Raw genomic sequence first — 16563 nt, 5'->3', positions numbered from 1 at the left:
ACAGCCGTGCAAACACAATCTGGTCAGGATCTGTTTGTTTTGTCCTTTATCGACAAGGTTTACAATATTCTCTGATGATAATCGATCCATTTCAAATTTTATTTATATAGCACCAAATGACTACAACAGTTGCCTCAAGGTAGACCCTCCAATACACACAGAGAAAAACCCCAAAATCATGTGATCCCCTATGAGCAAGCGCTTTGGTGACCGTGGGAAGGAAAAAGCAGGCTCTGGAAGATGTGGCCATCTGTTGCGCCCCGTTGGGGCGATAGAAGGAAGTCAGGACAAAAGACATGCTGTGGAAGAGAGACAGATTAATAACGGGTATGACTCAGTGCAGAGAGGTCTATTAACACATAGTGAGTGAGAAACGTGACTGAAAAAGAAATATATATTTCTTATTCTTCCTATATTTATTGTTGTTCTTTTGTACTGTATGGAACTGGAGCCGTCTCGTCTCTCTGTAGACTGAACTGTATATAGCAGAGATGACAATAAAGTTGGCTTTGACTTTGAAATACTCAGTGCATCATGGGAGTCCACCAGCAGCCTACTACTATTGCAGCATAATTAAGGGAGGATTCAGGGTCACCTGTTCCAGCCCTAACTATATGCTTTAGCAAAAAGGAAAGTAATCTTAAAAGTAGAGACACTGTCTGTCTCCCGAATCCAAGCTGGAAGCTGGTTCCACAGAAGAGGGGCCTGAAAGCTAAAGACTACATTCTACTTTTAAATACTCTAGGAACCACAAAGAAGCCCACAAGTCTGAGAGCAAAGTGCTTCAATGGGTTGATATGGTACTATATGGTCATAAAGATAGGACGGAGCCTGATTATTCAAGACCTTGTATGTGTGAAGCAGAATTTTAAATTCAATTCTGGAATTAACAATGAGCCAATGGAGACAAGCCAGTGTAGGAGAAATACTGTATGCTGTCTCTTTCTAGTCCCTGTCAGTACTCTTGCAGCAGCATTTTGGATTAACTGAAGGCTTTTCAGGGAGTTTTTAGGGCTTCCTGATAATAAAGAATTACAGTAGTCCAGCCTAGACTACTAGTTCAAATGCATGAACTAGTTTTTCAGCATCACACTGAGACAGGATATTTAAAATTTTAGAGATATTTTACAAATGGAAGAAAGCAGTCCTACATAGTTGTTTAATATAGAATATTTGTATCTTGAGACTGTTGAGTGGGTTAGGATAGATTGTATGTATAACACTGGAATTCATATATATTGAGTTGGGGCTCATGTTGTAGCTCAAAGGCCACAATATAAAGTGGTGATTGTCCAGAGTTTGTAGAAACATTGCTTGTAGTTTAAATTATTTTGGATAATCAGTTAAAAATGAAAGCAAGAGGTGCTGTCTTTCCCCCAAAGCCAACATCAGGCATGTCTCTGAGGAGGAGGAGTTTAGGAAAAGAGAAGAGTGGTGCTCAGAATTCAAAACCTTATGTGACACCAAATTTACAATGTGCAGAAGATGGACTATAAAATGTGCATCTTACTTAACCAACATATTCTAACCCTGTTGTTTAGAGTTAGAGCATATAAAAATTAACAGCATGTGAAAAATAAGGTTGTAATTTAAAGTAGGGAAAGACAATGTAGGGCCAGATTTACTAAAAAAAAACAACATACCCACAGCATGGCACTGCCACCGCCATTCTTCACTGTAGGGATGGTATTAGTCAGGTGATGAAAGGTGCCTGGTTTGGCATTTGGGCTAAAGAGTTTGATCTTTGTTTCACCAGACCAGAGAATTTTCTTTATCATGATCTGAGAGTCTTTCAGATAGCTTTTACCAAATTGCAGGTCTGAATTTACCAACGGTGGACTTCAATCACCTTGTAGAAACATTTGGCAGATGATCAGTGGAGAGAGGATCCACATGACCTCAATTTTGATTGTCATGGCAAAAGGGCAGATATTGGTCCTGCTGTTGGGTTAATAACCTTCTTCATGGTAACTGCATGGTAGGGTGAGGTTTCTATGCTCAGTAGTAAGAGGTATAAGTGGACCAGTGTGTCTGGGGGGGGGTGCCTGATGAAGAGAGCAACACACTTGTCTGGAATGTGTAGTTAACCTCTCTTCTGAAAGTAGGGTTAGGGTTATTTGTGGTATGTGAGCTGCTAACTCAATGGAAGATGGTTTGCTCAAACAGTTTGGTGATGACATTCACAGGTCTGCCTTTGATCAAGTTGATGGTCAGCTGGTGTGCCCTGCTGCAGTACAAATACATCCAGACTTCACAAGGATTAGAAACAGGTTATACTGAGTGAGTCATGACACTTGCTTGGGATAAAAAATTACCCAGTTCCTGGTGCCGAAAAGCTGCTGCTGTGTTATATCCCCCAGGTATATAACTCTGGAAATGGCCTGATTTTATTGCCCGGGCATTTGGGCAGATGTCTGCTAGTGGTGCACATCCTGTCTGAGTAGGGTTGCCAACTCCCTGAAAAATAAATAAGGGACACCTCGTGGCCAGGGCCGGGCGACCCAGTTGTCTTCACCCTTCCCAGTGTGGTGAATTTTCTAGCTCTTTTTTTGTGTGTGAAATTATTTTTTTTAACCCTTTGACTTGAATTTGATTTAAGTAGATGTGTATTCTTTGTGATATGAACACATGTGAAACAAATGATCATTTAGCCATTTATTTTTAGCTCAAAATGACAACATTAACACATAAAACAGGTCTCTTTCTTAAACAGAAGCCTGTCATGCTTAACTTTTGAGAATATAAGTAAATCTTTCTTTAAAAGAACTCTGTCCTGCTTAACTTAAAATAATAGAAAACAATAGAAAGAAAAATATTCTTGTAACAGTGCACATTTAGTGCATTTAGTACAATTGGCTTCAGTTGAGGTATTATTTCAGCTTTTCTAATGCTAATCAGCTGCTCCCGTTTGAAAACCCGCTTGTTCCCATGATTACGCATCTTAACTCATCATCATTATTCATCTATGTATTACTTTTATGTATTAGTCATCTATTTGTTGTAATCATCCATCCTTGCAGTCGTTTATTACACAAAATAAATTATATTATCACACTTCTGGCCACATAGCGCTGATATTCACTGCACATGCCCATATTAACTTTTTCCAGCCAGGTGTTTTCCTTTTCCCATTCTTCCCTTTCTCTGAGGGGAACAAACATTGCTGCTCTAACGCTGGGCTCACACTGTGCGGTTTTAGGCCCATTTTGAGCCGATTTTTGAGTGATCGGACCGATTTTGGCCTTCATCGTGTAGTATACGTGGGGTAACGAGAAGTGATTAACACCTCACGACCAGCTCCCGATCATCAATCGCTCGTGAAGGTGTCACCACAGGCGCTCACACTGCTCGCGCGCAAACACGTAAACGCCGTGAAAAAGACGGAGCAGCACGGCTGTGCAGCGTGTGATCTGGACACAAGCGATGGAGGCACAACTTGTAGAACTTTGAAAAGCTCATCCGAGCCTTTTCGATGTGGCCTCACAAAATTATCACGACCACAACAACCGTGAAAATAGTTGGATCTACATCGCTGCTAAATCACAGCTGCCTGATCATGTTTTTCATTAGCAATTTAGCAAAGTTGATGGTGGTGGTGTGTCTGTGTGAGTGAGAGACAGAGAGAGCGAGCGACAGATTTTCTGTTATAACCTTAATTTTATGGACGCACAGTGTGAGCACTCAGGTCGCATCAGAGCATCGGGCGGTATAGTGTGAGACCTGCATCGTGACCTACCAACTTCTAACCCCTGCGAGTCAATCGTGCAGTTTGAGCAGGAGCTGAATAACGCGACTGAAAAAATCGCACAGTGTCTGCCCAGCTTTAGGTGTACTGTCGTCCGAGACTTGCACCGCAGTGACGGCGTTTGTTTCCCTGTTGGCCATGCTTCTTGTTGTGGTCATCTGTTGTCTTCCGGTATTTTCTCCGTAAGCGACCTTTCCTCGACCAATGAGATGAGCGGTAATCTGAATTGTCATACTCGAATTGTCATAAGTGTGCTGTCAGCTCATTGGTCACAAAGCAGGAGAGGGGCTGGGAATTATGTTTTCAAACAAAGCGTTAATTCCATAAACATTTATAGACTACTTTTGATTCTCACTGTATTACGGGACAAAGTGCGTCCCTTATTAGCTCAATACGGGACGTGTACTTTTGTTTCTAAATACGGGACGATTCCGTATTTTAAGGGACGGTTGGCAACCCTATGTCTGAGTATCAGTGGTTAACCTGCCAAGTTGCCTAAGTACATTGGGGTACATGATTCCCCAGGCTAAGCTGAGCGGCAGAAGTGGCAAAAGTACAAGCATTCTGTACTACTAGTTCAAGTAGTAGTATATATATTTTTGTTAAAGATTTCTCAGATTTAAGTTGTTTACACCAATAAAAGTAAAAAGGTATGGGCTCTGAAATGAGTAAGAAAGCAAAAAGTAAATCATTCTAGAACATTTCTACTAGCATTTTTTCTGTAAAAATAACAAAATGTTATATTAATGTAACAAATTTATATTAGTATATGCGAATACAAAATTTATTTCAGTCTAAATTGTAATTCTAATGAATATACTCAGCTTGATCTATTTATGTAGACCATGAATGTAGAAAAAGAAGGCATTTAATCCACACCTTAAAAGGGGGATTGGGACGTAGGGGAGGAGGTGGGTTGCATAAAGACATCTGCAAGCGAGAATGACAGATGAGCAGTGAGATTAAAAGTACGCTGAGTGGAGGCTGATTGGCTTGAAGAAGATGGACAGAAAGATGACTGGATGGACCAGTGATGTGGCAATGAGGTTGACAGCATGAGAAAGTGATGTAAAGAATTTGCTTTTCCTAGATGAGCTCTCTAAATTCTCTACAGGCTTCTCTTGTTTAAAATGTTACTTTTTACAATGTATTCATTTCCATTCATGTCACTTACACTACATGTGGAATATAGGAATGTTCATTCATCAGAATCACCAGAGAAGCAGTTTCAGCCTCTCTCCAAGCTTTGAGGAGATTGAGGTGATACACCTGTGTGGTGCCACCCTTGTCTGAAAATACCACCTCATAATCAATGTTCCCCATTCACTGTGTGACCACAAAGGGCCCTTGCTGTTTTGGCGAGTAACTGTGGGCTAGAGGAAGGGAGTAATACAAGCCCTTTATTTCTCAGAAAACAATTGTCTGATTCTAGCCCCTTAACAACACCTGGATATGTTCCTCTTACATGGAAGTATCACAACTCACTCACTGGCTGAGAATAGTGTGTCATCATGATTGCTCTAGTGGGAAATCTTTAGAATGAATGATTGGAGGGTACATGGTCTCCCAAGATGGCATCACTGTCTCCTTCTCCCCAGAGTCAACATTGGACAACCTTGCATCACTGCTGAGTGAAGCAAAGACACTTCTTGCCTCTACAGGTCTTGAACAAATCCCCAAACACTGCTCCAATGGGTTATTAAACTCCAGCCAATCTGTTCCAAAAATCCCAGCTGTCTTAGGACGAGAGACAGGATACACCCTGGACAGGTCACCAGTCTGTCACAGGGCTGAGAGACTGTCAGGGACCAAGCAGTAAAGCATAAAGGACACAGGTGTTTTAATTCAAAAAAATATTAAAGATATATTTAACAAAGCCAAAACTTAAACAGGCAGGCCAATAAAAGAGGTCAACTAAATAGACTAAACTCAAGATAACAATTAACAAAATCTCAAACAAACATAGTGTAAGGACAAGAAAGACATTGTGGACAAAACAGAACACCCCCCCCCCCCCCCCCCCCCCCCCCATAATCTTTAGTTACAATATTATAGTTAGTTAAATGGTCTGATTGTTCAAATGTGTATTTTCTTTGATTGTGGTAAAATAATGTGTGCCCCAGTCTCCAAAAATGACATAGTCCAGGAAGCGTAGTTATTCCTCCGTTACACCACAAGAGAGAGTATCCCCTAAAATGAGCAGCTCTAGCGGGAGTAAATAAGCCCAGCCATAACCCATAAGGCAGTGCGCCTATAAGAGTTGTGTGAGACTGCATGTGTGTAAAGTTGTGCTATGTCAATGTATATATTTGCAGGTAAGCAGATACAAGATGGTAAATAACTTAAAATGTATCTACAGATGAGTCCACGGGGTTGCAGAGAATGTGGGAAAGTTGGCCGTTAATCCCCACTATGTGTCATTAGTGTATAAGTTATTGGTAGCGATGTGAATTAGCCGTGACGCTAACGATTAGCAGCTAGTTTGTGCGGAAACCTCGTAGCGCTTTTGGTGGATTTATACCTGTACCGGGCTGTAATCACAGCAGATATTGACTGGTGGATCACACTATCTTTTGTTTATGTTTATTTCATTGTTACACTGTAAGAAATATTAGTGATTTGAGTTTGAGTTTAAAGACTACCCATAAGGCAGTGCACCTATAAGAGTTGTGTGAGACTGCAAAAGTGTGTAACGTTGTGCTATGTCAATGTATATATTTGCAGATGCAGTAAAGGCGAACTCACAAAGCCACACTGGTTTCAATTTATTTTAATCCAAGTGTGCAACAATAAGACAACCTGACCTCCTGAAATGACACAGGGGGAACTTAAATACTGGTTTAGCTAAACCGAATGAAACACACGGGGGAAAACAAAATGGCTGCCATATAACCAACTAATACAAAACAATTAAACAAACATGAAACACCCCCAGGCAATGAAGCATGTGATTTTATCCAATTAGCTGTCAGTGATACTTCAGCTCTCCAAGCCGTTTGCCACACCTTTTGCCAGACAGGAGGAGAAGCCAAACCCCAGGTAACCCAAACAAAGAAAGATGTATTAATATAACAAAACAGAACTTTGACCTTGCAGTGTTAATATGTGTGCACGCCATATAAACATTGGAAGGTGTATGGAAAAATAAATATATTTAATAAAGAAACAATATTGAACAATAAGTAGAATATATTAAAGTAGTGACTGTAAATTAAACTAAAGTGAATCAACTAGTGGTGAGGTGTGGAGCTTACCATGTGTGGCATGCCATCACAGAGACGGACAACCATTCGCACTCACATTCACACCTATGGGCAATTTAGAGTTACCAATTAACCTAACCCCACTAACTGCATCTCTTTGGACTGTGGGAGGAAGCCGGGGTACCCAGAGAGAACCCGCACAAGCACAGGGAGAACATGCGAACTTCACACAGCCTGATGGTGGAATTGAGCCTACTTGCTGTGAGGCAAGCCACCGTGTTGAACCTTGTTGTTATTCTGGTGTAATATTTTTCATCCTGTGCATCATTGTCTCAGTCAGTAGCGGTTTTAGATACGGGCGACACAGGCGGTTTGCCCGGGGTGGCATCACGGGCATCGGCAAAAAAAAAAAAAATGCTCGTACTCATGCTGCCCCGACGTCAGCCAGGGAATGGCACAGGCACCGATCGGTTTTCTATCGCCCATTTGCTGGGGGTAAGGGCACCCTCCTGCTGCTTCCGACACGGGGAGGAGAGGGCAGGGCGGCGGGGGATTCTCTGGCTGGTTGGAGCAGCATCTAATAATAATCAATTCGCAAAATAAAAACAAACCAACAAACACGAAAACACCAGACATTATAATACAGACTTATAATTTGCACCGATGTTTTTTTGAAATTCTGTACACAAAAAGTGAGCGCGAAAACCCTCGGTGCGCCTGCTTGCTGCTGAAGTCAAAGTAAACTTTATTGTCATCTCCGCTACATACAGTCCAGTATATAGAGAGACGAGACGACGAGGCTCCAGTTACAGCAGTGCAAGTAAACAAATAATATATATATAAGAAGAGTAAGAAAATAAATATACACTTTATGACTCGGGGTAAAGGGATCAATAACAATTTAAAATTTACAGTTTGTTGATTTAAAGTCTCACACACAACCTGTCGAAAGGGGAGGGAGACCTGCTGCTTCCAAATAGAGCACATTTCATTTATAATGTTGTAAATCCAAGCCCATTATGTATTCATGATTTGAACCTTGGGTTGTGTGAAATCCCAGAAATAAACCCTAGACAAAGTGAATCTGTGAACTAAGGTGTAGGTCTATTAGGTCATGTTGTGGTGATCCTCGGGTTGAGGGATGGGTGTTCATACTGGAGTGCAAAATTAAAACCAATGGAAGATGGACAAGAAAAGTTCAAAGCCATCAGATGCTCAGTTTAGAAAAAAGAGAAAAGAAGAGGAGGAGAAACGAGCAAAAGATACAGGTAAGCAGATGTGTCATTGGATAATGGCAGGTCATCCTGAAACAATCAGAATCAGAATACTTTATTAATCCCTAAGGAAATTATGTGGGTTACAGTTGCTCCAAGAAGAAATGGTAAAAATAGCAACAGTAACAGACTAAACTCCAAACAATACATTATATTACAGATTTTAATATTAATTAGTCATTGTTAATTGTTGATTTGCCCTGTTCTAATTGTATGACGAATTACGATGGCTGTTTGGTGTCCATTTGTATACTATGCATACTCTCTCTCTCTTCACATGTGTGTGTGTGTACAACAGTTTTTTGTTAATGTACAATCCTTAATATGTTTTGTGTGTGTGTGTGTGTGTGTGTGTGTGGGGGGGGGGCAGAGGGAGTGTTCGCCCAGGGCGCCAAAAAGGCTAGGACCGCCACTGCTCTCAGTTACATTTTGATCCCATGTAAATGAATTGCCTCAGTTATTCTTCTGAAGTCTAGGCCTTGTATAGAAGCCTTGTATTTCTTTCATGCAGCTATCACTAAATTGGTAGAGATCCCATTTCAAATAATAAAACAATAACTGCTCATTTGCATCATAAACAAGTCATATGGATTGATCACTGTATTCTTTCCCTAAATTAAAGAACATCATGTGTATGTAATGTGTCTTACATAGGTACACAGGAAACGAAGCATAACACGGAAAACGGAAAGTCTCGTCACATGGGTTTTATCATCTGACGCAGTAAGCATCACGCTTATATACACTGCCTGCACAAGTGGCCCCACCCCCCAAGAGGTGTTTTGCAACATTAATTTCACTTTCCAGAATGCCAATGGGTTGGTATACTTTATTAATCCACTGTAGGGAAATTACTCTCTGAATTTAACCCATTCACTCAGTGAAGCAGTGGGCAGCCACCAATCCAGCACACGGGGAGCACTGCGTAGGGATGGTACTTTGCTCAGGGTACCTCATGGTAGCCATTTGGTGGATTTGAACCCCCGATCATGGGGCGAATGGTCAACCTACTGAGCTATTTTTTTTATTTTTCATTTGCAATTTTGTTTTAATTATAATTATTTTTTAGAGTGGGTTTGCGCATTTCATTTCAACATTACTTTTAGATTTTTAATGTGGGTGGTGTCTGTTATGAACAAGATTGTAAAAGTTTCGAACTAACTCAATACAAACACAGCAGTTCATGTCAGAAAGCCACTCCAGTCACAAAAATGTATTCACCAGACTGAGATTACCAAATGGTAAATGGACTGGTTCTTATATAGCATTTTTTTTACTCTATCTGAACACTCATTCACACAAACACTTTTTTCTATGCTCTTTCATGCTACTACTACTAATTCATCACATACCACAAATGTCAAGCATACGAAACAGAAGGCTTTAAAGTCAGGGTACCTTTATTTAAAGTCACAATAAACATTGTACTTTTGAACTACACAGCGAGTACATAGTAATTCATTAATGTTGTACAATTTTCAGTGTTGACTCTGTGTGTCAGCAAAATAGATTTGAAATAAAACTATTTATACTGTGCACACTCTCAGCTTACATTTAAGGGGGCTGTTGAGAAAGTTTAGCCTATATATTGTGAAATGAAATACCAATTTAATTCAGAAGCTGTGTATGTGAGCCATTTCTTCATTATCTCTTCACACACACACACATATATATACACATATATATATACACATATATATACATATATATATATATACACATATACATACTCATATACATACACATACACATATACATACACATATATATATACATATATATATACGTATATATACGTATATATACATATATATACGTATATATACATATACATATATATATATATACATACATACAGTGGGGCAAAAAAGTATTTAGTCAGCCACCGATTGTGCAAGTCCCCCCACCTAAAATGATGAGAGAGGTCAGTAATTTGCACCAGAGGTACACTTCAACTGTGAGAGACAGAATGTGAAAAAAAAATCCATGAATCCACATGGTAGGATTTGTAAAGAATTTATTCGTAAATCAGGGTGGAAAATAAGCATTTGGTCAATAACAAAAATACAACTCAATACTTTGTAACATAACCTTTGTTGGCAATAACAGAGGTCAAACGTTTACTATAGGTCTTTACCAGGTTTGCACACACAGTAGCTGGTATTTTGGCCCATTCCTCCATGCAGATCTTCTCGAGAGCAGTGATGCTTTGGGGCTGTCGCCGAGCAACACGGACTTTCAACTCACGCCACAGATTTTCTATGGGGTTGAGGTCTGGAGACTGGCTAGGCCACTCCAGGACTTTCAAATGCTTCTTACGGAGCCACTCCTTTGTTGCCCGGGCGGTGTGTTTTGGATCATTGTCATGTTGGAAGACCCAGCCTCGTTTCATCTTCAAAGTTCTCACTGATGGAAGGAGGTTTTGGCTCAAAATCTCACGATACATGGCCCCATTCATTCTGTCCTTAACACGGATCAGTCGTCCTGTCCCCTTGGCAGAAAAACAGCCCCATAGCATGATGTTTCCACCCCCATGCTTCACAGTAGGTATGGTGTTCTTGGGATGCAACTCAGTATTCTTCTTCCTCCAAACACGACGAGTTGAGTTTATACCAAAAAGTTCTACTTTGGTTTCATCTGACCACATGACATTCTCCCAATCCTCTGCTGTATCATCCATGTGCTCTCTGGCAAACTTCAGACGGGCCTGGACATGCACTGGCTTCAGCAGCGGAACACGTCTGGCACTGCGGGATTTGATTCCCTGCCGTTGTAGTGTGTTACTGATGGTGACCTTTGTTACTTTGGTCCCAGCTCTCTGCAGGTCATTCACCAGGTCCCCCCGTGTGGTTCTGGGATCTTTGCTCACCGTTCTCATGATCATTTTGACCCCACGGGATGAGATCTTGCGTGGAGCCCCAGATCGAGGGAGATTATCAGTGGTCTTGTATGTCTTCCATTTTCTGATGATTGCTCCCACAGTTGATTTTTTCACACTGTGATGGATGCATGCAACCACACAACTGAGATACTTAGGTAATATTCATGTGGTCTTTTGTCTTATGTTTACGTTATGCTCTAAAGCTTCTGTGATCATAAGTTAACTAATTTGATATTTTGAGTTACCTGTAATGCATGACAGCACTAAGCTATAGCCCAAATGGTGGCATAGACTTTGCTTTGCATTGTTTGTTATTTTATATAGGTATATGTTATATTGATTATATTTCTGCTCTTTCTGAGTTACCTGACCTCCGCTCCAGTCCTTCCTGGTTTGGCTGAAAGAGGAGGCTGAGGGTGGAGCTGGTTTAAATGCAGAAGCCAATAAAGTGGACTGAACCATCTATTGTGATCATGCAGGGGGAATGGGGTTCTTCTTGAATGATGGTTGGCTGTTATCTCTTTAGTTTTCACCTTTGGTGTATATAATGGTTTATTCATTTGCTATATAACTGGAGCTGTTTCTCATTTGGGCAGGTCAGTTTGTTGAGTTATGTTTTTGTTAAGTGACTTTTGAGTAGCGTTATGTTATGTTAACCTCTTTTACGGGCCCACTTGGTTCTTAAAAACTTTATTTTTGATATCTTGAATTTTTGTAATCATCTTGTCCTTTTTGGGTAGTGATGGGTAGATGAAGCCCCATGAAGCACTGAAGCTTTTCATCCAATTGGTTCACCCCAACGCGAAGCTTCATGAAGCTTCATTTGCTCTAGCAGGACACCTACTGGACGTAAAAATAATAGCTGGCATGAATTTGAAGAGTGTGGCATTTTGCACACAGCCTGTAAATGTCAACAACAAAAGGAGTGTGTAAAACATGTATATTGTAGTGATGGCAGTATACTGTGTATATTTATACTGGCAGTATGGGAAATGATTATTTGGAAATGCTTGAAATGGAAATGATCATTTACTGTGAGGTGAGGTGTGGTTGGGGTGTGGACAGTGGTTGTGCTTTTGTAACGTTGAGGTATGGACAGCTACACACTGAGGCTTTGAGCCTCAGTCCTGCCTGTTCACATTTTATTCTGTAAAAACTAAATTTTCACTGCTTTTATGACCTTTTTAGTGGGGAGAACATAGCTAGGATTTAATGATTTAACAAATCTTTTGAATCCTTTGTCCTCCACAATGCTAAATGGCTGGGAGTCCTCAATCACCATGCTGACCAGGTCTTCATCTATTTGAGATTGTTCTCCTGAGGAAAGACAATAAAGATAAAGCACAAATATAAATATCACACACGTAACTTATAACAGTTGTATAATATTGTTATATCATTTAGTAACATTACGGCATGCTATATTATCATTGCATTTGATGGCTGACCTGGTCTTGCTCCACAATTGGTGTTCCCCTTATTCTCATGCAAAGCTCTGTAGTGCCTAAGCATGGATGAGGTGTTGTTGTTATATCCCAGCTCCCTGGCACATAGCAAACACTTCACCTTGTACAAAAGTCAAGACAGCTCAACATAAATTGTATTGCACCATCAGTATCATGAAAATACATCTTCTGTAGAAATACCTTGTTGGGAGGAATAAGATCAAAATGTTCCCACACAGGGGAGGACATCCTCCTCTTCTTAGCTGGCTCCATTCTCTCCTGACTTTCCTCACTCTCATAAACCTCCATACGGTCTCCAAACTCTCACTAACCGCAACTCTCCATCAAACACCCACATTTTTGAATGAAGTCTGAGGGGTTTATATCGCTGTCATATCTCGCGGCAAAGTTCGAACCACTTCATGAACCAGTCACGTGGTACAGCCGGGCAGCGAGGCTTCGGACGTCATCATTTTCAGCTCCTCCCATAAATGAAGCAAGCCTCGATACGCGCTTCGCGGAAACGCCCCCTCCATTACTCGACACACGCTCCGAAGCCTCGATACAGAACGTCCCATCACTATTTTTGGGGGTATAATAAAACCCATTTTTTGAAGATTACATTTGTGCCTGTGTGTTCCTGGCTGCTTGGATCATGACACACACCAAGCTGCTTGCCTATTGTAGATTCACTCTTCCCAGTCTGGTGCAGGTCTACAATACTTTTCCTGGTGTCCTTCGAAAGCTCTTTGGTCTTGGCCATGGCAGAGTTTGGAGTCTGACTGTTTGAGGCTGTGGACAGGTGTCTTTTATACAGATGATGAGTTCAAACAGGTGCCATTCATACAGGTAACGAGTGGGGGACAGAAAAGCTTCTTACATAAGACGTTACAGGTCTGTGAGAGCCAGAGATTTTCCTTGTTTGAGGTGACCAAATACTTATTTTCCACCCTAATTTACGAATAAATTCTTTACAAATCCTACCATGTGAATTCATGGATTTTTTTTTTCACATTCTGTCTCTCACAGTTGAAGCGTACCTCTGGTGCAAATTACTGACCTCTGTCATCATTTTAAGTGGGGGAACTTGCACAATCGGTGGCTGACTAAATACTTTTTTGCACCCCTGTATATGCAATACGAATAGGGGCGTAATTTCCAAGGTGGTTTAGGGGGGTTATGACCCACCCCAATAATTTGACCCAATCAATATAACCCTCCTCAATAAAATTATGAATTATCTTGCATAAATAGGCTGTTGGTTTTCTTTGCTCATTTCAGTTATTACCAGCAAAATAGTTGAAGTTGCATCTTCAAATTGAAAGTCATCTCACTGTCTAAAAATGTATGTATTTCATCAGGTGCAACTGTTGAGTTTTTTCTGTTTACAAGTTCAGCATATGAACCAACTGTAGGCAACACCTGAAGGTATGTGACAGCTCTATGTGCAAGGACTTGTATTACTCCAGTATTTGATATGCATGGATCACTCTTCATAAGCAATACAAGTAGCTTTAATTTAGCTATGGTTCTCAGCTGATACAGTGTCCCTTCATAACACCACTAATTAGTCAAAAGTGAACAAAAAGACTAATAGAAAATAGTAAGATTTCCGGTTAGATTTCCACAGAAGGACTGCTGTTGCTGTGAGGTAACAGTACTAACCATCGTGCTGCATCTTGTTATTATTCTGGTGTAATATTTTTCATTCTTTGCATCACTGTCTCAGTCACATTTTGATCCCATGTAAATGAATTGCCTCAATTATTTTTCTGAAGTCTAGGTTTGCCTTGTATTTCTTTCATGCAGCTATCCCTGATTTAGTAGAGATCCCTTATCTGGTGGCTCACATTTCAAATTTTAAAACCATAACTGCTACACTTGCATCATAAAAAGGTCATATGGATTGATCACTGCATTTTTCCCAGATTAAAAAGCATCATGTGTAAGAGTTTAGTTTGTCTTGTGTTGGTACACAGGTACACAGGAAACAAAGCAAAACATGGAGAACAGAAAGTCCCGTCATATAGGTTTTATTTTATTATTTAAAAAGCATATGTACAAAAATGTAAGAAGTTCAAGTCTAGACTATACATATGTTTATATATATATATTAATATATATTAATGTGTGTGTATATATATATATATATATATATATATATATATATATATATATATATATACATGCAAGGGGAACAAAAATTGCAGAGTAATCATAAAGAATATTGATTGTCTTGTATTTCCGGTGAGACTGAATGAGTCCTTTTAGTTCAACACCAGGTGTCACTTCTGCTGTGCAGTAGGAGTGCAGCGTGTTCGTCACGCAGTGTCTTATTTAGATTGCAGCAGTACTCTGACCAGCAGTCGTGGTGCTTACAGCTCCTTTCTTCCCTTGCCTGAAGAAACAAGTGAGATTATCAGTGACAAGCAACACAGACCTTTAGTTTGTCATCTTCACAGAGTTGTGCGTGTGTGTCATTCTGAATTTGGCTTACTTGTTGTGATTTTTTAGAATGTGTCGTCCAAGTGGGGACTCTGGATTCACACACTTCTTCATATCTGCTTTTGTGGTAACACTGAAAGATTTTTAAAAAGAGGTGTATTAGGAAGGAACTGGAGAACACAGCAGAATCATACCTCAGGTCATCTTGTGGACTCACATGATCTCTGTATGTGGACAGAAGATACTTGGGTAGTGTATCACTGGCTCAGTCTTGATGAGCTTTGGGCTGATCCTGCCAATGTAACTGTAACACTTGCATTTATTAGATTTGCTGGCTGGTTGTCCTGTGTAGGAAAAGACAAGAGCATTACCTGTTGATCAGCAGCCAAAATATCCATAAACAGGATGAAGGGGAAAAAAGAAACAAAGAAGGAAAAAAATACGATTTTCACAGTACCTTGTGCACCTAGGATAAGCAGGCAGGCAACGAAGGCAGTGACTGAGTTCATAGTTGTGGCTGTAGGCAGATCCGCTGTTCACCGTTTCTGTCTTGAGTATGGCTCCTGATGCTGTGAAGCAGTAAGCAGCACGCTTATATACACTGCCTGCACAAGTGGCCCCACCTCCAAGAGGTGTTTTGCAACATTAATTTCACTTTCCAGAATGCCTTTCACTTTCTTCTTCTTTTTCCCCTCTGCAAAGCCTGTTTCCGAGAATCACAGCTATTGAAAAAATGCCTACAGAGGGAAATCTTTTAGGTACATAAATGACATTAATAAGACAGCTCATGACAAAAGCAACTATATATTAATTTAAACTGTTTTGTACACTGCTATCCCTTACACTTTAGCTATCACCATAAAGCTTCCAGTTGCATTTTTAATGTGAGATCTGATTTAAAAAATAAAAAAAAAACAGCAAAAATGATTTTCTCAGCTATGTAGATCTATGTGATTACGCTGACCTCTGACTGTGGCCTTCCACTTTGTCTGTTTAGGTTTTTTCTTTTTTTTTTTTTCTCAAATGTTCTTGTTAGGCTTAGGATTAAAGAAAACAAATATCCTGCAGAAAGGCTTTCCCCCTTGGTTTTTTTTTTTTGGGAGCACTTATGCAAATATGTGATATCTTGATAAATCAAGCAAATATTTGAAGTTTACACAGCACTATTCTCGCATGAAAATATCTTAAAAGTTTATTTTGTGACCCGGAAAGAGTAATATTTCAAACTCCGCCACTCTGTGTTCCTCCGCCACTGCCTCGTTTGAGTTTTGGACGAAATGGATTCTGGGATATTGCATTTTGTCATTTCGAGCTGATTGGAGACCAAAACAGCCAATCAGATTTTTTTTCATCCAAGTCTGTGATTGGCTGGTTTTGTGGCACAAATATAACGGTGTACAGAAAGAGTTGAGCGCGCACAGGCAGAAATATTGAGAGCACAAGTGCAAAAACTGAGTGACAGGGGCTGCTATTGTGTGTGTATGGATAATAGCAAACACAGAAATACATTTTTTGCACGCAGCAATGAATTTTGTTCACTCAAATTTAGCTTTTCTTCACTTAAAATAAA

The 16563-nt window shown here is 40.1% G+C and overlaps 1 protein-coding gene across 1 annotated transcript; it reads right to left on the bottom strand.

Annotated features, from left to right (window-relative positions):
* Positions 1–14885: 14885 nt before the first annotated feature.
* LOC308404191 (C-X-C motif chemokine 10-like) lies at positions 14886–15528 on the bottom strand (the record flags this gene model as incomplete). Its single annotated transcript, XM_080894094.1, has 4 exons — positions 15451–15528; positions 15211–15337; positions 15046–15126; positions 14886–14946 (listed from the first exon to the last, which is right to left on the bottom strand). Exons 1-4 carry the CDS (start codon positions 15500–15502, stop codon positions 14886–14888), a joined length of 321 nt encoding a protein of 106 aa, XP_080750220.1. The 5' UTR covers positions 15503–15528.
* Positions 15529–16563: the final 1035 nt, after the last annotated feature.

Source organism: Rhamphochromis sp. 'chilingali' (assembly GCF_963969265.1).
Source record: "Rhamphochromis sp. 'chilingali' genome assembly, chromosome: 10".
In the NCBI taxonomy this organism is placed as follows: domain Eukaryota; kingdom Metazoa; phylum Chordata; class Actinopteri; order Cichliformes; family Cichlidae; genus Rhamphochromis; species Rhamphochromis sp. 'chilingali'.
Note: the sequence above shows the minus strand (reverse complement) of the source record. Positions and strands in the feature narration are given on the sequence as shown.